The sequence below is a fragment of the Choloepus didactylus genome, chromosome 6 (genome assembly GCF_015220235.1).
Source record: "Choloepus didactylus isolate mChoDid1 chromosome 6, mChoDid1.pri, whole genome shotgun sequence".
In the NCBI taxonomy this organism is placed as follows: domain Eukaryota; kingdom Metazoa; phylum Chordata; class Mammalia; order Pilosa; family Megalonychidae; genus Choloepus; species Choloepus didactylus.
The window spans coordinates 12,304,149-12,325,466 of record NC_051312.1 but is presented as its reverse complement, the minus strand read 5'-3'; the positions used below and the strand labels follow the sequence as shown (position 1 = coordinate 12,325,466).

The 21,318-nt window shown below is 47.6% G+C and overlaps 3 protein-coding genes across 4 annotated transcripts in view; all 3 read right to left on the bottom strand.

The window, feature by feature from the left end:
- Positions 1 to 15: 15 nt before the first annotated feature.
- Positions 16 to 1,219, bottom strand: TMEM223 (transmembrane protein 223). The gene is made up of 2 exons (XM_037838202.1): positions 883 to 1,219; positions 16 to 457 (listed from the first exon to the last, which is right to left on the bottom strand). The coding sequence occupies exons 1-2, from the start codon at positions 1,178 to 1,180 to the stop codon at positions 165 to 167; spliced, it is 591 nt and encodes a 196-aa protein (XP_037694130.1). The 5' UTR covers positions 1,181 to 1,219; the 3' UTR covers positions 16 to 164.
- A 121-nt stretch (positions 1,220 to 1,340) lies between these two features.
- Positions 1,341 to 12,990, bottom strand: NXF1 (nuclear RNA export factor 1). Its single transcript, XM_037838195.1, has 21 exons — positions 11,564 to 12,990; positions 9,892 to 10,075; positions 9,515 to 9,671; positions 8,146 to 8,229; positions 7,931 to 8,035; positions 7,728 to 7,808; positions 7,552 to 7,621; positions 7,329 to 7,417; positions 7,102 to 7,209; positions 6,814 to 6,923; positions 5,015 to 5,051; positions 4,635 to 4,703; positions 4,496 to 4,551; positions 4,257 to 4,364; positions 4,082 to 4,140; positions 3,856 to 3,971; positions 3,693 to 3,735; positions 3,039 to 3,111; positions 2,311 to 2,493; positions 1,804 to 1,864; positions 1,341 to 1,684 (listed from the first exon to the last, which is right to left on the bottom strand). Exons 1-21 carry the CDS (start codon positions 11,589 to 11,591, stop codon positions 1,646 to 1,648), a joined length of 1,860 nt encoding a protein of 619 aa, XP_037694123.1. The 5' UTR covers positions 11,592 to 12,990; the 3' UTR covers positions 1,341 to 1,645.
- A 111-nt stretch (positions 12,991 to 13,101) lies between these two features.
- STX5 (syntaxin 5) overlaps positions 13,102 to 21,318 on the bottom strand; it is a 50,801-nt gene continuing 42,584 nt past the window's right edge. For both annotated transcript variants that reach the window (XM_037838196.1, XM_037838197.1), the window contains exon 11: positions 13,102 to 13,857. In XM_037838196.1, the coding sequence (XP_037694124.1) occupies positions 13,698 to 13,857 (160 nt within the window). In that variant the 3' untranslated portion in view covers positions 13,102 to 13,697. The remainder of the gene's footprint in view (positions 13,858 to 21,318) is intronic.

The window sequence follows — 21,318 nt, the reverse complement described above, 5'->3', positions numbered from 1 at the left end:
AAACAGACATAGATGAACACTTAGAGGTACCGTCAGCTGCCCTTGACTGCTCCTTTATTTGCTGTTTATGAATCTTGGGCCCCTTGGGTGACCCTGGCTTCATCCTGTCCCTAAGGTTCAATTTATCCCCCTCTGTGAGGGGCCAATAACCCAAGGTCAGTCCTTCACAAGCTCCGGTAAGCACCCACGGTGTTGTCAAAGAGCTGCATGTTGGGAAAGTGTCCAGCTTTGTCCAAGAGGAAGTAGAAGCGCCGGCCTTTGACCTTCAGAGGTAACATGGCAGGGACTTCATTGCGGTGGGCCATGCAGGATACCTGGTGCAGGGGAACAGTGAAATGGGCCCCCAAGCCAAAGGGGGCATGGGTGGTGAGGGTCACCTGCTGCCCTCCGGCCAGCAGCATCACTGAACGGACAGAACGGACAGAGAAGAGAAGACCAGCCGCGAGCACCAGAGTCCCTGCAGGAAGAGCAGAGCCTGGGGTGAGGGGTTTTCACCGGAGGGCTAGGCACCAACCCTACCAGTGCCCAGTGAATAACAAATGATGGTGGCAATAACAGCTGAGTTTCTCTTAACATCCCAGAACCTTGTGTTAGTCCTTCCCCCCACGACCTTCAGTTGTCCATTCCCATTTTAAAGAGGAGAAAGCGAATCCCGAGCGTAACTTGTTCAAGATCGTAAAGTGGGCCGAGGGCAGACCTCCGCTTTGTCAGCCTCTTCTTCCCGGGGCCTGGCGCTCCGCTGCTCCGCGCTCCTATGGGGGCGGCCCGCCCTCCCCTCCTCCTCCGGGAGAGTAAAGAGCCCCTCACTCTCCTTGCCTGAGCAGGGAGCGTCGTGCTCTGCTACCCCACGCTCCTGTGGCGGGAAACCACCCTACGCCTTACCGATGGCGCCGCAGCCGACAGCCAAGCCGTAGCGCCAGAGCGCCGAGCGCAGGTCCAAGCCGCCGCGACCCGGGGCTTCCGGAGTCGGGGGCCGCGCCGGGCCCGGAGGTCGGGACAAGGCTGCCACGGCCAGGGAGGACCAGAAGACACCCTGGCCCGCGCAGAACAGGCCAAGAACGGCGAAGAACCGGTCCCGTTCATGCTCGAAGAGCAGCACGTCCCGTGACGGGGCCGCGCTGTACACAGACCGGCGCGCGACCAGCAACCGCAGCGCCCACTGCCTCCAAGGCTCCGCCATGGCCCGCACAGACCCCCGCTTCCGGGGCGGGACTTCCTGCCAGCGAGGACCGCCCAGCCCCGCGCCCCGCACTCCTCCCCCCGGGTTTACCCACCTTTCAGGCCAGGGCCTACTCATGCTTGGGGCGGGGCAGAAATTACCCAGTACGCAGGACCCAAAATACAATACCACTCTTTATCTTAAAAAGTAAGGAGGGTTCTAGGAGTTAAGTACACAAAGCACCTAAGTCCTTCGAGTAGTTAGTGTCAGTTCTACAAAGTAAGCTTTGGCTTCCTGGCACCAGTGAGGCTCAGTCTTCCGGAAGTCTTCCAGAAGGCAGGTGAGGGGAGGGATCCAGCGGCCCCCCTCCCTCAATCACAGTCACAGGGTGGCCTTGGGCAGGAGAGGAGCAGACGACAACCACGACGACCAGACAACAGTATCCAAGGGCTATTTACAGGGGGGCTTCTTCTGTGGGGCTATGGATCACTTCATAAATGCCACTTCTGGGATCTTGCCCTCAGCCTGGAAAACAATGACAGGTCAGTAGAGCCAGGAGGCCACCCCCTATCCCCACAGCTTACTCTGCCTTCTGGAAGGCCTAGGGATCCACCTCTTTTTGCCACTGTATTCCCAAACCTTACCTTGAGTTGAGTAAAGACCTGTGCAGATTTGGTGTAGTCCCAGTTGTTGTCCTGAAGGCATCTGGAGTGGGGAAGAACAAAATGCAGTCACTCTGCTACTAAATGCCACTTCAAAATCCATTCTACAGATACAATCGCCCAAGTCTACCAACAATGATCTATATCATTTGCACTATTTATAAAAAATGAAAAATTAATAAAAATCCCAAATGTCTATCAATGAACTATGGGATACAAAAGAACATTAAAATAGCTGTCAAGAACAAGTTAAGGGAAAGATGGTATAAGTTAAAAAAAAAAAAAAGTTGGCAAACAGTATGTAAAAATACTGCATCTGGGCTTTAAAATGTGTTCTCCTAATTGTTAATTTATGCACAGAGCAAATTTCTTATGGACCATCTCTCTTTTTAAAAAAACATTTTGTCTTTTAGAATCCCAGGAGCTCTCATTATTCATTACCAGCCCTACTGTAGCTTACCCCTATTCCCACACTTGCCCAGCACTCACTTCTGGGACCACTCGAGGTTCATGCCAGACTGGGTGGAGAACGCCTGCAACATTTCCTGTTGCTCCGGGGAGAGGGTGGGCACAGGGCTGGAGGAAGGCGTGGGTGCAGGCATGGCGAAGGCTCTTTGGATCTCTTCAGGACTGGCATTCCGCACAAACAGCTCATCATTCACGATGCACAGCCTTGGGGACGAAAAGCACCTCAGACAACTGGACAGACAGATAACTTGTCCTCCCTACACCATTCCTATTCTGACACTCAACACTCTGATTCTTTCAGTACCCACAAGGCCTGTCTCCCACACTCAGCTGTCATCTTTTATCACTGACCCCCTCCCACTGACTCCGTGTTTGGAAAGATATGTACCAAACACAGAATTATACATTCTTCCCCAACCCAAGGACAGTTCTTAGCCCTCATTTGTCTTCATGGCAAGTAGGAAGCCTTGGAAGTGTGTGATGTGAGCAAACTTAGGAAGCCAATACTGTGATACCAATTTTCAGCTGAGAAAACTTGCCCATAGCTAGAAGTGGCGAGCTTAGGATGAAAACCCAGACAGTCTGACTACAGAGCCATGCTTTTAACCACTCTGTTTATTAGCCACATCCTCTTATTTCTGCTTGCCTTTCTGAAATTCTGAAAATATCTTGAGGGCTGACTCCACCCCCAGTTACCACACTGGTCATGGACTGGGACTGGTGCTCCACACAGTAAACAGAATACTTACCCTGAATTGCTGGCAGGAACAGCGATGAACGTCCGGGTGAAGGCTCGCAAAGAATCCCGAGACTTTCCGTCCACTGCAATGATAATGCCAATGACAATGAGAGCCGCTCATGCTTCATGTTTATTAACAACTTCTTGAGTCATGATCTTATTGGGTACAAAGAACCCTACATGGGCCAGACAGGGACGATTGTGTACAGGAGCGCAGAGGTGAGGCAAAGTGTCAGAGGTCAAGGAGACAACAGTAACAACTAATATCCACTGACAGAGCCCTCACGGGCCAGGCCTGTGTCAAGCACTTTGTAAGTCACTTCATTTACCCCTCATAGCACCACTACAAAATGGCTATCACTAACCCCATTTTACAAATAAAGAATCTGAGGCTTAGAAGTAACACACTTGCTCACCAACACACATAACCAAGGTTGGGATGGAAACTCAATCTCCAAAGTCTGTTTCCTCCTAATCTCTAGCCTTTTGTCATATCCCAGAACAGAAAAGACAGGTGGAGAGGGTAGACCAAACCAAGATGGCTTGGGGGCAGAATGGGAAAAGGAGGTGAGGGAAGAAAGGGTATTAGCTGGGAAGCTGAGAATGCTGAGGAAGTCTAAACTAGGGAGAGACTACTGTGCAAACTCAGGAAAAAGGTTCTCACCTTCCTTGAAGACTCCATTGACAGAAAAACAAAGCAACGTGCTCTGAAAGAGAAGGAACCATTACAATGTAGGCTTCCCAGCCAGAGCTGAAGCCCACCTCCCCTCATCTCTTACCCCACTCCCCAACTCAAGGCTTCTGCCAGTGAAGAAACAGGTACTTACTGTCTGAGCACTTATGTCTACCACAAAGGAATTGATGTCATGCTGAGTTCTGGGCAGCTCACTGAGGAAGGCAACCACATTGAGGCGAGTGTGCTTCAGCAGCCGGAACCGCAGGGCTGTAGGCAGAGAAGAAACCAAGGTCGGGGGCTGCCCCACATACCTGAACTCTTGACTGATTCATTCCCAGGCCCTCTCCCATCCTGTTTTGCTCACATCACACACTTACTAGGGTCTTTGAGTTTCTTCACATTCCTGCTATCCTTGAAGTACTCAGCCAAGTTGCTTCTGGGGGCAGAAAAGGAAAAGGGGTGGTGGTCAGAGCAGGGTGGATACAGCAGGTGCTGGCCGGTATCTGGCCTGTTTCTGCTGGGAAGCCCTGAGGTTTGGGACATGATACTCACCGGGCAGGATTCTGGGGAGTAAAAGGAATGCTCAGGGAGCAGCAGGCCCCATCGTGGTAGGCATCCAGGAGCCCTTGCCGGTCTCCAGAGTCATAAATTGCATAGTACCTGTGAAGAAATCAAGAGGGAAGTCCAAACTCCACAGTCTGGAACCACAAGGGGACCCAGAAGTTCCCAAGAGTGCGCTGTGCTTGGGCCACCCTGGCTGTTCCCAACCTTCGGGGCCCTGGGATACTCACTGCTGCAGGAAGTGCAAGACCAGGTTCTTCAGGTTCTCAGTTCCAAAATAGCTTCCCTGGAATCAAACAGATGAGATGTTGGACAATGTAACCAATATCCCCCCATCCCCCAAGTTCTAACTCTGTTCCACCTTCTCACCTTGCAGGGCGGTAACATCGTAGGGGTGTCAATATCAAAGGCAATTGGAGGGGGTAACTCATGGCCGTCCTACGGAAAGGAAGTGAAAGTTGATAGAGTAAAACAGAGGAAAAAAAGGCTGGATAAGTAAGTAAATGGGAGAGCGAGGGGTCGGGGATCAAGGAAATCCAAGGGACAAGACCACAGTCAGGGTCTTCAACCAGGGGTCCAGGAATCCTGACACATGCAACTTTGTCTTACAGGCATTTATTGGGGAAGAAGGATTACAGCCTTTGTCAGATTCTCAAAGGGGTCCATGTCCCCAAATTGTTAATTAAAATCCTTGGGGAGCAGGAGATGCCATGCTTGTTAGAGAAGAGTGAAAAAAGTCTTGGACTTACCAGGCGTAATAACTTGGGAAATCGTTCACGGATGGCGCTGTCAAGAACGGGACAGAAGTGAGTGATGCTTCAGAGCCATCGTGCCTCCTGGGCTGCTCTAGGAGCAAATATACCAACACCCGAGGGACAGCCCAGCCTATCCTGCTCATCCCCCCCGCTCCTCTCCAGCCTCTGAGCTCAGGGAAAAATGGCCTTGGCGCCCCACCCTATCCTGGGAACCCAGAAATGGACTGCCTTTAAGGCTGACTCTCTCGCTCTCTCTCTGACCCCAAGTGCCACAAGCAGCAGCACTCCAGGCCCAGGCTTTAAGCCCGGGACCTCCTTCCCCTCCCTGCCCCCCTTACCTTCTACCTACTCACCTGTGCAGCCCCGGGAGGAGGGAATGGGGTGAGAGCCCAGGGGCTCCGCTGCCTCAACTGGCATCCATCACAGTTCTGCCAGGTCTGGCCATGGCCAAGACCAGGACACACCACAGGGATGGCACAGGATGTTGGGACAGGGAGATGAGCAAGGTGGAGCTCAGGAAGAGGGGAGGCAAAGGAAGAAGAGGAGGAAGGAAAAGGAGAAGAGAGAGAAAAGGTAGGATGTGGCTGGGACAAGGGAGAAAGGGAGAGATACAGAGTAGAGAAAGCAAAGAAAAGGGGAAAGAACTACATGGTAAGGAGGCATTTAGAAGGAAAAAAAAAAAAGAGGAAAAAGAAGGGGGAAAGGCACCCTGACAAAGCCCTTTCCTTCAGCTGCCTTTTCCTGTGGTTAAGGTTAAAATAGGAAACAAATCTTGGCTCTGCTGAACGGGCAGTTGCTGTTGGCCAGGTCTCTGTCTTCTACCTGGGTCCCAATCTGAGCTGGGCATGGGAAACAAAGTAGCCATGGGGACAGGAGACCTCCCTCAGAAGGGGTGAGGGTTCAGGCCCCTGCAAAGTTGGGGGGGTGAGGGTCTGTGCCCCACCTCTGTTGGCCCCCAAGTTCTCTCCTGATGGCCCCTCTGCGACTGTGCCTGTCTTAGGTTGTTCCTTCCCTGAGGAATCTTACCCGTCTCTGGCTAACCAGCCATCCTCCGGGGCCAAGCAGGGTGATGTGAGGTGTGCAAGTGAGGGAGGGGCAACGCCCCCCAAGAGGGTCAGTTCTGTCTCCTTGACAGCCTATGCCCCCATGGCCTCCACGCCCAGCACCTGCCTTGGGATTCCCTCGCCTGCTGGCGGGGCCCCGGCTCTGGTCACATATCTTGGGGAACCCAGGTTTCTTCTCCAGGGAGGGCCCAGCTCATAGCATTGGGCTAGAGACAGACTGCATGGCACCAGCTCCCAGGAGGCCTCCACCTCAGCATGGGTGGGAAAGCAATGGCCTTGGGTAAGTGGACATAAGAAGGGGGTCCCTCTTGGCATGAGGGCAAGAGGGACCATCACAGAACAGGAGGGAAGGCCCATCTCAGCAGGAAGTCCTGGGTAGGTAAGCTTTCTCAGCCCAGGGATACCAGGCTCTTGGCACAAGACACCCCCAGGTCATGATGGGAACAACAGGATGGGGAGATTCTAGAAAAGGCTGTGTGCAGGAAGGAGAGAGAAAAGCCATAGATCCAGGAAAATGGGTAAGCAGGCAAGAAGGAAGGAAAGAAGTCCACGGGGCAAAGCTGGGAGACAGGGACAGAGGAAAGGGAGGAGCACGTGATCTTCCCAAAGGACAGGTGGTTCCAGCTCAGGGCTGCACGTCTCCTGCAGGTGGGCACTGGTCAGGGTGCATTAGCTCAGCCTCCCAGGGGGTGAAGGTCCCCAGGAGGGGAGACAGAGGCTACAACTGACCTGATGTAGGTGGACTGGTCTCGGAAGGAGTCACACAGGGAGTTTCCATCAAGCCATAGCTCTTCTAGCTTCAGCCCTTTTATCTTGTCCAACTCCCGCTCTGACTTCAACTGCAAAGAATGGAGAGGTGAGGAAAATAAGACCCTGGTAAAGAAAGCCAGCTGGATCCCCACACACCCAATTCCTATCCTCATCTCTACTCCCTTCCCCTGCCTTCACCATCGCCAGGCAAGCCCTCCCCACCTCTGTCCACCTCATCAAAAACACAACTGGGTTCTTGATTCTCACCTCATTTCCAGAGAGATTTAGGATCTTTAGATTGGGTGCTTTCTGCACAATACTGGACAGGTCATCCAGCCGATACAGCTTATTGTTGCTCAAGTTCAATGACAATAGCTGTGGAATTTAGAGGAAGTGCCGTTAGCAAAAGGATCCAAGACATACCTGCTCCCCAAACCCCATCCTATCTCTTCCAACGCAATTCCACAAGCTTAATACTGGGCCAACAGCCTCACCTCAGGAATGTTCTCTTCAATTATTCTCAGGGAAGCCGCCATACAACTTCTACGATTCAGTACCACATCAATGTTCTGGGCCACCAACTCTTCAGGAAGCAGAAAGGGAAGAAACAAAAGTCTGAGAGGGCTTGCCCAGGGCAAGTACCAGCACCAAATCAGTCTCAAACGTTCCCTCCCTGACAGATTCCCCTTCTACCTCTACTTGTGCTATCAACCATACCTGGGTCTGAACGGAGGCCCTTGAGATCAAGCGCTTGTTGGGAGCCATCGTATCGTTTGCTCATGATCAGCTACAGAGGAAGAAAAAGGGTTCAGAGGTCACTGAAGTTACAGGAGGCGGACTGTCCAAGAAGTGTAGACTGGGGTGGAAACGTGCATTTACTGTTTCTGCCTCACCTTTAGCTGCTCTACTTGTTCTGGCTTCAGTTCATTCTGCACAGTATGGGGTGGAGCAGAGGGGTTGATGATGATAGATATCTGGAGGAAAGATACAAAGGGCAGAGTAAACTCCGAGGGTGCCTAAATCCCAATACCAAGACCCAATCCTTGCCTGCCATACCAACCTCCACCCCTAACCAAGCCAGGCTCTTTACACACACCCGTCGGTTTTCCCGATCCAAAATCTTATAGTTCACAGCCTTCAATGCAGAAGCGGTGCTAGCGTCCTCAACAAAAAACTGGGCCCGGGTGTTCTCATAGTGAAACTGCAAGAAGAGAAATAAGAGCATTAGACTTGGAGTCCAGAGCCCCTAGTCCAGGTGGCCCCCTGCCCTCCCTGGTACCCAGGCAGCCTGCCACTCAGGCCTTATCGTACCTCAATGGGGGTGAAAGGGACACTGCACTTGCTCTGAATCAAGCTCAGCAGCCAAGATTTGTCATATTTTCTGCCATAAGGAATCTAGAAATAAGAGAAAGAGAAAAGAGAGGAACAACATGTAACTAAGGCTGAGAAGCAAACCCGATCTAGTGCTCCTTTCACACCTTCTGCCAAGCTTTAAAAGATTTTCTAGAGAAATGCCCAGTAATAGGTTTTCTATTTGAGCCAGACATGGATTCCTTAATCTCCTTTCTGTCCGTTTAAAATTATAATTTCTCCAAAGAATAAAAAATTGAGGTTATAAAAGTTCCAAGATATTATTTATACCTTGCCTACCCCACACAGAACTCCAGGGACTCCAACTCCCACAACTGGTGTGCCAGTTTGAATGTATTATGTCCCCCAAACACCATTATTTTTGATGTAATCTTGTGGGGCAGACTGATCGGTCTTTTTGATTAGGGTGTGACCTTTTGATTGGATGTTTCCATGGAGATGTGACCCACCCAATAAGAGGTGATTACTGATGAGACTTTCCATGGAGGCGTGGCCCCACCCATTCAGAGTGGGCCTTGATCAGTGGAGCCATATAAATGAGCCGAGGGGCAGAGGGAACTCAGTGCAGCTGTGATGTTTTGAAGAGGAGCTATAGCCAAGAGGGACAATTTGAAGAAAGCACAGGGGCTGCAGATGAGAGACAGTTTGAAGATGGCCGTTGAAAGCAGACTCTTGTTCCGGAGAAGATGAGAGAGGACAAATATCCCAAGTGCAACTAAGAGGGACATTTTTGAGGAACTGCAGCCTAGAGAGGAACGTCCTGGGAGAAAGCCATTTTGAAACCAGAACTTTGGAGCAGATGCCAGCCATGTGCCTTCCCAGCTAATAGAGGTTTTCTGGACACCATTGGCCATCCTCCAGTGAAGGTACTGGATTGCTGTTGCGTTACCTTGGACACTTTATGGCCTTAAGACTGTAACTGTGTAACCAAATAAACCCCTTTTATAAAAGCCAATCCATCTCTGGTGTTTTGCATTCCGGCAGCATTAGCAAACTAGAACACCTGGCCAACCCCAGTTGGCCTGAGCCAAAAGGAGACATCCAAAGAAGTTACTCCATTTCGCGACCATAGTTATCACGTTTCCCTTTCAAGGGCCTGTCTCATCCTCCCCTCATCTTAACTGCCCTCTTCTGTCCGTTCTTTCAACTCCCTCTTAGGTGTTCAAAAATATCGATTCTTAACAAAAAAGAGAGATATCTAATTGTGGAGGCAACAGACGAAAAAACTGATGTTTCCGGAATTAAACACCTTCTCCCTGAGCCTAAATCCCTGCTTCCCCTGCACCATCTATTTTCCCAAGGTACTCACTGTAATCTTGAACCAGTTCTTCGAGGTCCCATCCTGGCTGGTGCCAGCCCCTCCTCTTTCTGGAGGAGCCCTAGTGTCTCTCCGTACGGTAACATGGATTCGGTCTCGATCATGCCAATTATCACCCCGACGGTTGGGACGAGCGGCATAGGGGGTGCTGTGGGGAAGCAGAGAAAAAAAGTCCATAAGTGCTACTTTAAGCCTTCTCAAAAACCTTACTGCACTGTTACCAGAGCTACAACTAAAACTGTTCACTCATTAAGCCAATCCTGGTATTTCTCACTCTTCCAGGTGGGAAAGAGAAATAACATAGACATTCAAAGGGCTGCATAATCCAGTGGGTCATTAAATTCAAACCAGACCCACTGGCCACTTACTATCGTACTCGGGGCCCATCCTGGGCGTCACTCATTGCTACATCTCCATCATCTTCCTCAAGGCGGGAAGTACGAACACCAGAACCACCTCGTCCAGATCGACGATTCCCCTCACTATACTTCCACCGGAAAGGACCCCGGCCTTTCTTTCTTCTTTGAGGGAAATTAACACGGTCATCATGCTCTGAAGTTGGAAACAGGAACGCAAATTAGAAAATATATCATCAGCAATCACAGTAGCTATTATCCTGCACTAATGGAAGAGACACACTAACAGAGGCCACCTCCACCCAAATTTCTCTGCCTGTCCAGAGGAAAGAACCCCCTCCGTAAGACGGAAACATCAGGAAAAATTTCTCAGAAAACTGTGTAGGGCTTCTGGAAAATGAAGATTTGGTAGGCTGAGAGTCACCCAAAATCTGTTCTCTCTCAGCTTACCAAATCTACTCAACCCCACCCAAACCTTTGGAAGGTGACTTCTCTCACATCTCCCAAAACCAATCAATCACAATGATTACATCACACTCAGTAAACTGTACTTCTGCCTGTGCCTTATAAATGTCGATCACAAAATCTGCCCAACCTAAAACATCTCCCTGCTATCAAACTGCCACTCTGAAGTTTACTGAGTGAGTTCTCCAATTCCTCTGCCTGAAATGTCTTTTAACATAGGAGACAACTCCTAGATTCAGGCTATAGTGACAGCTCCAAGCTAGGTGCTTAACCAAGGATCTACAAATGCTCTCACAGGAACATGACCCTCTAAATCACTGTGTGCAGGAACAGCTTCTTAAAAAAGTTGACTGACTCCCAAAAAAGGTCTGCATAATGCCCAGTACCCTGCAAACAATAAATCTTAACAAGAAAAAAAAAAAAAAAGAATGAATGAATAGCAGCAGCTAACATTCACTGAGAGCTTTCTCCAGTGCCAGGTGCTATGCTGCAGGCCCTCGATAGAAAAGATCTCATATAAACACACACACACTCTCACTCTCGCACGCACGGACACACGCACACACACACAAAGCTTAGGAGGCAGCTATTGTTACTACCTTCATCAAAGGGGTAGAAAACGTAGTCCTGCGAGTTTAACTCACTCAAGCTCGGTCTAGCCAACCAAGGATGCAAACCTCGGCTGTCATAAGCCCCTAACCACTAAACTGAACTAAAACTCAGGCGGACTAGAACATCGAGACGGGTGCAGAAGAGCTAAAATATTAAACGGCAGCCGCAAGGCGGGGGTGGCGGGGGCGGGCAAAACCGAGTGGACGCTGTAGGAAATAGGGCGCCAGGACAGCCCAAGAGAGCACAGAGTCACTCGCATTAAAGGAAGAGTCTAGCCGCGAAACTGAATTGATAGGCATCAACCACCCACAAGTTCAAAGGACTCTCGTCACCCCACAGCCGAGCCACCGGTTACAAGCCGCAGATTCCCACAACGCCAGGATTTCGGAGTCAACTACCCCGGCGTCACCCCTCAGTTCGCCCCTACCCCCCTCAGAGCTGCCTCGCCCCGGGCCCGCCCGGATCACCCGCCCCGCGCCGCCGCTGCTCCCCACGGACGTCGGGCCGCTCGCGGCCTCACGACCTGGGACTGAGGCCTAGGCCGGCGCCGCCCACCCGGGCACCAGATCGCTCCGCTCCGCCCCGCCACCCAAGAACCAGCACTTACCGTTGTACGACTTCCCTTCGTCCGCCATGGCACAGAGAAGCAGAAGCAGGCTCAGGCGCTGCCGCTGGCCACGAAGCCACCAAACATCCAGACCGGCCCAGTACCTACGGGCCGAAGCGCTCAGACTCCCAGCGCCACAGCATTTATCCGTCGAAGTACGTCGCGCGTTGCAGACGTCCCGAAGTTGTGGGCGGGGCCTTTGGGGAGGAGCGCGGCTTCCCGCGCGTGCGCACACGGCAAGGACGCCGCGCGGGGGGCGGAGCTTGTCCCTCCCACGCCCCGCCTAACAAACTGAGCTGTCCAAGCCCAGGATTTACGGCCCGCCCACCACCTTCTTCCATCAGTCTGCGGACCTCCGGAGTCAGTGCTGGAGCAGAGAGCAGAACAACGGCCTTGGGGTTTACGACAGTCCAGATCTCCGAGAGGAAGAGCGGACGAAGGGGCCGCACGAAAGGATTCTGAGGAATGGGAGTCCCTGGCCTCGGAGCGAGAGTGATCGCTCACCGAGACTCCTCGAGGAATTCAGCCGGTGTTTAAAAGTTTCAGCTCAGTCCTTTATCGACTGTGGACCTTGAGCCTCTTTCCCCCATCTATAAATAGGATTAATAATCACGGACTCGAACACTAGAATGTGAGCTCCGTGGCTTTTTTCTCCAGCGCCAGGCCCAGTATCATGCATTGCACAAAGTAACAAAAATGTATTTGTGAAATAAATGAGTAATTTGTTCTAAGCATCTTCCAAGAGTTGCCTAATTAAATATTTGAGATGGCATTTATGCCAAGCTTCGGCAACAAACCTCCCTAACCACTGCTGGTGTGCTGTGCCAAACCCACATTGCATATCAACTGGGCAGACAGTGGAGGTGCAAACAAGACCACTGGCTGAAGAGAAGCCAACGGGAGAGGAAATACGTAAATGTCAGGGCTGGAAAAGCCATGGACTTCCCTAGACCCCCAGAACAACTAAGATGAGCTGAGTATGGTCACTGGAGTATGGTCTCTATAGCTTGAGTTTTCTCTGTGTGAGCCAGGACACTGAAGTCACCTCAGAAAGGTGTGGCTGTGGCTCCTGGTCAGGTCTTTCTCCATTCTCCTGTGACTGATTTGGTGAAGGGCTTGGAGGGAACTAAGAGCCTCAGCTGGAACAGGGAACAAATTCTTCACTTCCCCTCTGCTCCTGGCAGCTGGCAGAGCTCCTGCCTCACCCAGCTCAGTGAAGAACTGGGGACAAAAGGTTGGAGGATGCAGATGAATCGGGTCCAAATACCGCTCAAGGCAGTCCTGGAAGTTGCCACCAATCAGGGACTCCCCTCCCCCTTTGAAAGGAAGTTTCCATTCAAGTGAGGTGCTGCTGCACTTGGCAATCCCATGGCTGGAGGCAGCTGCCTGTGCAGAGCCCAGAGGCTGCCGGACTCAGCAGTGGGGCCCCTCTGAGCTATTAGCCAATCCCTTTCAGTTCTGGTACTGGGCGGTGGGCTCACCCCAACTGCTGCCTAGGACCTTCGACGCTCCCACCCAGAAATGACAACATGGCTAGAGAGGCTTACAGTCTTGCTGTAATTGGGAGAAAACAGGCTGCAGTGCATTTGGCAGATTGAGTCACCAGCAGCCAATGTCGGGGGGTTGTGCAGGCAGCCAAAGGGCTCTGGGCCCTCTGCCTCACATGGTGAAGAGAGGAAAAAGAAAGAGGTCAAGTTCTAACCCAGATGGGAAAGTTGGTCCCTGGGGCAGCTTCTATTCCTCTCCTCACTCTCAGGAAAGTGGGGAAGGACATCATCTCCCCTTGCTCCCACAGTTTCCTTTGGGAGAGGCTGTGAAGGGTTTATAAAAATCTCCTAGTGGAGACAGCCTCCCTGCTGGCCCCCAGCTGGCCTCTACTCCCTTTCAGCCACTTCACAGCAGAGTCCGAATCCAGAACCCTGTGTAGTTTGTGGTCCTGGGGGTGGTGAGGGGAGGCAGCGTAGCCAGAGGCAAGACAAGGCTGGGGGATCAAGGGACAGTGGCCATTCTTAGCAGTTCCAGGGAAACAGGGCCTTTCTCCCAAGCACCCTGCACAGGCTCAGTGGCAGTACCGGCCACCTGCCCTCCCAGGAGGGCTCCAACCCCCCACGGAGTGCCTCAGAGTAGACAGGGTTCAGGCAAGGAAGACCACAAAGATGATGAAGAAGACAATGAGGATGAGGAAGATTTTGACCATGAGCCACCGGTTGGAGGTGACTGACTGGAAGTACTTGAGGATCTCTGAATGGGCAGCATCAACATCCAGCTGGGCTCCCAGCACGTTCTCGTCGATCCTGGGGACAGGGCAGGAAGGAGAAGAAACAGAAGAATACTGCATTGAAATGAATGCTGGTGAAATGTATTTATTGACATGGAAAGATGGACACAATATGGGGGAGCTGAAGGGTTTATATATAATATGATTTCATTTTTGTATACATATATATTTGTATATAGAAAAGGCTCTGGAAGGATGTTTGTGTCGGTTTGGATGTATTGTGTCCCCAAAATGCAATCTCGTGGGGGCAAACATATTAGGTTTGATTAAGTTGAACCTTTGGATTAGGTTGTTTCCGTGGAGATGTGACCCATCCAACTGTAGGTGATAACTCTGATTAGATAATTTCCATGGAGGCATGGCCCCACCCATTCAGGGTGGGCCTTGATTAGTTTACTAGAGCCCTATATAAGAGCTCAACAAGGAGCCTGCTGCTGCAACTTACAGAGACATTTTGAAGACGGCCATTGGAAGCTGATGCAGACATTTTGGAGAACACCATTTTGAAATGCAACCTGGGAGCAAGCAAACACTAGCCATGTACCTTCCCAGCTAACACAGGTTTTCCGGTTGCCAATGGCCTTTCTCCAGTGAAGGTACCCTATTGTTGATGCTTTACCTTGGACACTTTATGGCCTTAAGACTGTACCTTTGTAACCAAGTAAATCCCCTTTATAAAAGCCAATCCATTTCTGGTGGTTTGCATATGGCAACATTAGCAAACCGGAACAAGTCTTGCCTCTGGATTGAAAACCAGCTCTGCCATTTATTATGACCCTAAGCCAGTCATTTAACCTTGAGTCTCCATTACTCATCTGCAAAATAAAGATAACATAAACCTTACCTCTTAGTTACTGTCAGTCTTAATGAGTTAATGAACCTAACCCACAGTAAGAGCCCCCAAAATGTTAGCTATTAATTTTTTGCTCATTGGTATTTACTGATTTCTGTTCAATGACAATGTAATGCACTTATAATAAGTGCAAAAAAAAAAGTTCACAGATCATTATAGTAAAAAAAAAATCCTAGTTCTGAGTAAGACAGTAAGAAAAAATTAACAATATGGACAGGAAGGCAGGGGATAAGGAAAGCCCTACATTAGGAGAACATGTCCCTCTAGGACACAGAGAAGTCCTCAGAGGAATGGCAATCTTGGGAGAAATTGCTGAGGGAAATAAGACATTTCCCAGCCACCTGCATTTACCATCCTATAAACCAAATACAAACCCTGGTCACTGCAGTGGAAATCCCTGGAAAGAGACTTCTGTGAGCTGTGGGCATGGAAAAGCTGAAGGATCCTGGCAAGCCAACTGGAAAGTGAGAGAAGAGGCTGGCCCAGTGGCTGCAAGCCCATGGCTCGGGAAGGCAGACATGAGCACTGTGAGCTAATCTTAATGTCTCAAATATAGGAAACTGAATTGTATGTGATTCCCAAGTAATGTTGGAGAGGCTAACCAAAGTACCAGATTTCCTAGCTCTGGCTCTGTGCCAGTTTGAGTGTATTATGTCCCCCCAAACACCATTATCTTTGATGTAATCTTGTGTGGGCAGACCTATCAGTGTTAATTAGATTGCAAGTATTTGAGTGTTTCCCTGGAGATGCGCCCCACCCAACAGTGGGTGATGACTCTGATTGGATAATTTGCATGGAGGTGTTGGCCCACCCATTCAGGGTGGGTCTGAATTAAATCACTGGAGCACCATGTAAGATCAGACAGAAGGAGCACACTGCTACAGCCAAGAGGGACACTTTGAAGAAAGCACAGGAGCTGCAGATGAGAGACAGTTTGAAGATGTCCATTGAAAGCAGACTCTTGCTCTGGAGAAGCTAAGAGAGGACAAATACCCAAATGCAACTAAGAGTGACACTTTTGAGGAATTGCAGTCTAGAGAGGAACATCCTGGGAGAAAGCCATTTTGAAACCAGAACTTTGGAGCAGATGCCAGCCACGTGCCTTCCCAGCTAACAGAGGTTTTCTGGACACCACTGACCATCCTCCAGTGAAGGTACCCGATTGCTGATGTGTTACCTTGGACACTTTATGGCCTTAAGACTGTAACTGTGTAACCAAATAAACCCCCTTTTATAAAAGCCAATCCATCTCTGGTGTTTTGCATTCCAGCAGCATTAGCAAACTAGAACAGGCTCTAATTATATTTCTTAGTGTTATCTCATAATGAATAAAGCTCATATCCGGAATTACAAATGGCTCTGCTTAACAAAAATGGAAAAACTTAATAAATGCAATCTGGTGTATTTTAAACGAGTCTATCAGTGACAATTTGCAGAAGGGAATTCTGGTGGTGAAAAAATTAGAAATCAAAGGGATATTCAGAGGAAGAAGCAGGGTAATTAGAAAATGGAAATGAATGGGATGGAAAAGAATGGCTTGGGAAGGAGAGGGCTGAGGAAAGCAGAAAACGGAAAAATTTGCAAGGGGAGGAATGTTTTATGAGAGAAAGAGAAACTATAGAGAGAGGGAATCAAACGACAAGAAGCTGGAGTCCCAGAAGAAAAAATAATAATAGCAAAAAAAAAAAAAAAAGGAAAAAAGAAAAAGGAAAAAAGCAACAAAGGAAAAAGAAAACAAAAAGAGGAAGCTGGTGTCTGGCTGAGCAGAAAGGACAGATAGTGGAAACCAGAGCACTATAAAATGAGTATGAGAAATAGGGGACAAAAAAAAAGGTTGAACCAAAGAAGAGAGTAAGTAGCCCAAGAACTGGAACGATTACTTGATCATGATTAGGAGATATGGGATTTCAGTTTTCTGGATTTCAGTTTCTCTCAAATTTTATAATGATTGAGAGTAACAGAGCTATGTTAAGAGGACACAGAAACTGGCTTGATTTAGGAAATCCATATGGCCAGATTTAGGAAATTTGATCATCATAAAAGAATAGTGATGGTAATGGATTATAATACACTGAATTAAAAAAAAAAAAAAAGAAATCCATGATTCCATAGTGATACTTAGAAAAAGAAAGCCTCTTCTTTCCAGAAGAATGTCAGTTAGTAAACGTAGAACAATCTAATAAATGATGCAGGCAAGGATCATAATATGGCTGGGGTGTTGGACATTCACGTGGACTCAAGGCATCATTTCACAGATCACTTAGTCACAAAAAGGGGGAAATGGGCTTTTTAAAAACAATGAAGCGATCTGGTAGAGACCACTTCAAACAAGTGACCAAACCTGACATCATCAATAAAGGGATAACCTGACATCAAGTACCTATTGAGGTGCTCACTTATGTAGGACAGCCAAAAATATTTATCCCAAATCTAATCAGGAGGAAACTGTTAGAAATTTGGGGGTGCAGTCATAGAGGGCAGAGAGACCAGTCGACTTTCAGGCAGAATGTCTTATTTGAGCAACCTGCTTGGTGGGGATTGGAAAGAAAAGTGCCATCAGCATGGCGGGGGTCTGAAGTAAAGCTTCAGCCTTCTCAAGAAAAAAGGGAGAGCTGCATTTATGCTTTGCTTTCGGGGGTGGTCAGTTGGTCAAGATGGACAGGGGTGCAGCTGATGGTTTAAGTGATGACTAGACCCAGGGGTCTGTTGGGGTGGGAATTGAGAAGGAATGGCATTGAGCCCAATGGAAGAGTAGTGGGCGTTATGCCCTTTTAAGGGTTGGAATGTATATAGCTGGGGAAAGGGGGGGTTTGAGCAGGATGCAGTGGCTGCAGCGTGTTATTCTGGCCACCAGGAAGTTTTGCACAAAAGACTTGTCTAATGTGCCGTTTGTGAAAGCCTGCATTTGGAGTGTAATTTTCCAACAGAAGCACTGGACAAAAGCTCAATGCAGGACTCCTGCACTGGCCTAGTCAAAAAATAAGTCCATGTCATGAAAATGGAAACAAAACAAAAGGCAGATTAAAGAGACATCAATCAAATGCAATGCTGTGAATCTTGCCTGGATCTTAAATTGAAAGAAAAAAGCTAAAACCATTTTTTTTTTTTTTTTAGAACAGCTGAGGAAATGTGAATATGGACTGAATACTAACAGTCCTGGGGAACTGTTAATTTTCTTAGGTATGATAATGGTATTGTCGCTGCTCAGGGGAAAGCCTTATTCTTAGCAGATGTATGGTAAAGTATTGAGATCAAATGTCATTATTTTTGCACTACCTTTTAAATGATTTAGCCAAAAAAAAAAAAGAAGCGAGAGTGAGAGTGAGAGAAAGCAAAAAGCAAATGTGGTAAAATGTTAACAGCTGAAGAATCTAAATGAAGGAAATATGGGTGTTCCTAGTGCTGGCCTCCCAACTTTTCTGTAGTTTGGCTATTTTCATTTATAAATTGATGGAAAAAGAAAAGGGATGAATAAGATTAGATCAGTTTTCACACCTAAGAAAAAATAAGTATCACCTGTTTAGCTTCTCAAAAAGGCAGATCATCTGGTCTTACACCCAGAGATGCTCAGGTAGGGTTTACGAAACCATAAACTCAAGAATTTCAGATAAAATCAGTGGTTTCCTAAGAGGGTGCTCCCGCCCAGATCCACTGGCATGCAGAAAGTGATCCTAAGAATGATTACAACTGTTTTAAATTTTTATTCTTTTAAAATTTCAATTTTTTTCACATATAGTTGCTCAAAAATGTTTTCTTTTTTCCTTGTTTTCTTTTATATTTCAATCTGCTATAAAATTGCTTGAGCCATTCAACTGAAACTGCTGGCACTGATTCAATTAATCCTAGACCCCTGATCCAATTAACACTTTATAATTCTTTCCTCACACTTCATTTCTCAGAGGCACTGAGAAATGACCACTACTTCCTTCTGAAAATTCCTTCCACCCTAGCTTCTAAGGACACATCTCTCTCTCTTTCTTCTCCCATCTTCCTGAACCTTCCTCCTCAGATTCCTGGACAGATTCGTCCCTTCTCTGCATATTTCTTGAATGCTGGCACTCCATGGGGATCTGTCCTGTCTTTTTCTATCACTCTACCCAATGTCCCAGGGAGGTCTCCTCTTTGCCCATGGTTTCACCAAGAGGCCACTGACTCCCAGGTCCTTATCCCTAGCTCAGCCCTCCCTTCTGAGCATCAACCCATGCATCAATTGTCTATGGGACCCTGCCACTTGGGTGACTCATAAAATCTGATGCACACCACGTCCTCACCCAGAACCAATCCACTTCCTCTCATGTTCTTTCTCTGAGACCAAGCTTCTTACTGTGGCACACAGGTCCTTTGTGATCAGACCTTGCCTCTCTCTAGCTTCATCCCTTACCACTCCCCAGCCACAGGGAATAATTCTGTATTCCTGGAATTCACCAAATTCTCTAGTTTCTGTACTGTTTTGTTTTTCCACAAAGAATGGGCTTCCCTTTCCTCAAGATGTAGCTTGGTATCATTTCTGGAAAGGTATTTTGCCCTCATCTAGGACAGGTGCCTATTCTGAGTCCCGTAAGTCCTTTATTCCCCCCCTCTTCCTGCCCATATCACAATGAACTGTAATTGTCAATTTGTATTTCCCTCCTGCTAGACCATGAGTTCCACTAAAACCCTATCCCCAGACCCAGGAGGACTAGCTCACAGCAGCAGCAACAAAGATTTGCTAAACCAATGAACAAATGAATTCTAACACTGAAAAATACTTATGACACTCTTTCAAGGAAGACTAGACTGTAAAGTTACATATACTCTATAATTCTATTTAAAACACTTATTCATTTGGGAAAGGCCCAAGTATCTTTCATAATTCTGTTTCATTGAATTATAACAACATCCTAATATTCAAACTACATTATAGTCTGAGGAGCTATGGTGTTTATAGCCTCTTCCTGAGGTTCCCTAATACTCAGCTGAGCCAGAGAAAACTCAGTCAATTATCCTGATTTGAGGACCAAGACAGCTGCACTTACATTACCTTACAAATGGCTAGTGCTCAATGCACAGTAGAATAAATAAATAAATGCTCTTTTAATCAGTGGTTCCCAAACCTGGATGCTCGTCAGAATCTCTTGGGGAACTTGTAAAAACTGAAGATTCTTGGAGGCCCAATCTACTCACATTTAGTAAATCAGAATCTTCAGGAGTGAGATCAGTGTTGGGAAACCTGCTTTATACAAATGTAGGGGTTCACTCAGTTTCATATGATTAATAAAACACTTTAACATTAGACCTCATAGGGTAAAGTCCCTCTGCTAGGTGCAGGGGGAGTAAAGATCAACCAGGACTAGAGCTTGCCTAAGGGCCTAAGAGCAAGTGGGTAGGAGTGTGTCAACCTGTGGATTCCTCAAACCTGCACAACTCCTCTCCCCCATCCTCTCCACTAGCTGCCTTCTGACTGAACTGAGAGGACTGAAGGAGTCAGAAGGGAGCTGCCACCCTCTGTCACCACCTCGCCTACCCCCAGCATCTATATAATATACTCTGCCTTCCTACCCTCAGCATACCTAAGTCTCTGGGCTCCTCGGAAAGCCACGCCCTAGACTTACATGCTGGATCACACCACCTCTCCCCTTTTGAAAGATATCACTCCAAGAATTCTCCCCTTTCTCTCCTATGTCATCATTTAAAATTTTTTTTAAAATAACCTTATCATCATCATATAAACAAAGTTTTATTTTCTCCCACCGTATAAAAAAACAACTCTTGGCTGTCATTGGACAAATTTGGAATAATCTGAACTTCAAAAAGAATCACTACCCTAACAAATTATAAAACAAAGAATAAATCCATAACGATTTTCAAAAAAGAGGTAGAATTTAAAAAAAAACACACACACACAAAAAACTCCTTTGCCAACACTGGTGGCAACTGTTAAATCAACTATTTACTCTGAAAACAGGAAAATAATTAAGGTTGTATCCAACCTGATTAAGAGGAGCTGGAGAACATGAAATTGACCAAGGAAAGCTCTTCTTTATATAAAAATACACCTTCAATGAGATAAACTGATTCAGGCAATCATAAATGGATGCTAAAAGCATGAGGTGAAAGGTTTTGGGGAGTAGGATATTGCAGAATATCTCACCAATTTCTTGCTGATCGCAAAGAAGAAAATGTACCTTTAAAAAGAGGATTTTGTCTGTCATCACCTTAATTAAGTGACCATACTTGTCCTCACTATATATTGGGGTAATCTGACATTGAATGCCTACTAATGTGATACACTATGAAGTTCATGGTATCTCCTGTGAAATATTCCTTCCTAAGACATTTAGTCTAAATCCAGTAAAACATTTAGACCCTGCTTCTAGTTTGCAGGAAATACAGGGGATAGAAGACCATGAATATGAGGAAAACAATCAGACAAATCCAAGATGTAGGACACTATAACACACCTAGCCTTTTCAAAGAGTCAATGTAATTTTTTTTAAAAGTGGAGAGGCTGCTCTAGAATAGAAGAAGATAAAGAGACATAACTTAAAATATGTGACCCTTGCTTAAATTCTGATTTAATTTTTAAAAGCTATAAAAAAGTTTCAGAAAATATGAACACTATTAGATAAAGTTAGGATATATTTA

Coding starts and splice junctions, on each gene's coding strand:
- TMEM223 (XM_037838202.1), bottom strand. CDS start 1,180: ATGGCGGAGCCTTGGAGGCAGTGGGCGCTGCGGTTGCTGGTCGCGCGC. Junction 458..882: donor TGTCGGCTGCGGCGCCATCG/GTAAGGCGTAGG, acceptor CTCTTCCTGCAG/GGACTCTGGTGCTCGCGGCT.
- NXF1 (XM_037838195.1), bottom strand. CDS start 11,591: ATGGCGGACGAAGGGAAGTCGTACAACG. Junction 10,076..11,563: donor CGAAGGGAAGTCGTACAACG/GTAAGTGCTGGT, acceptor TTCCAACTTCAG/AGCATGATGACCGTGTTAAT. Junction 4,365..4,495: donor GTCTTGCACTTCCTGCAGCA/GTGAGTATCCCA, acceptor ATTTCTTCACAG/GTACTATGCAATTTATGACT.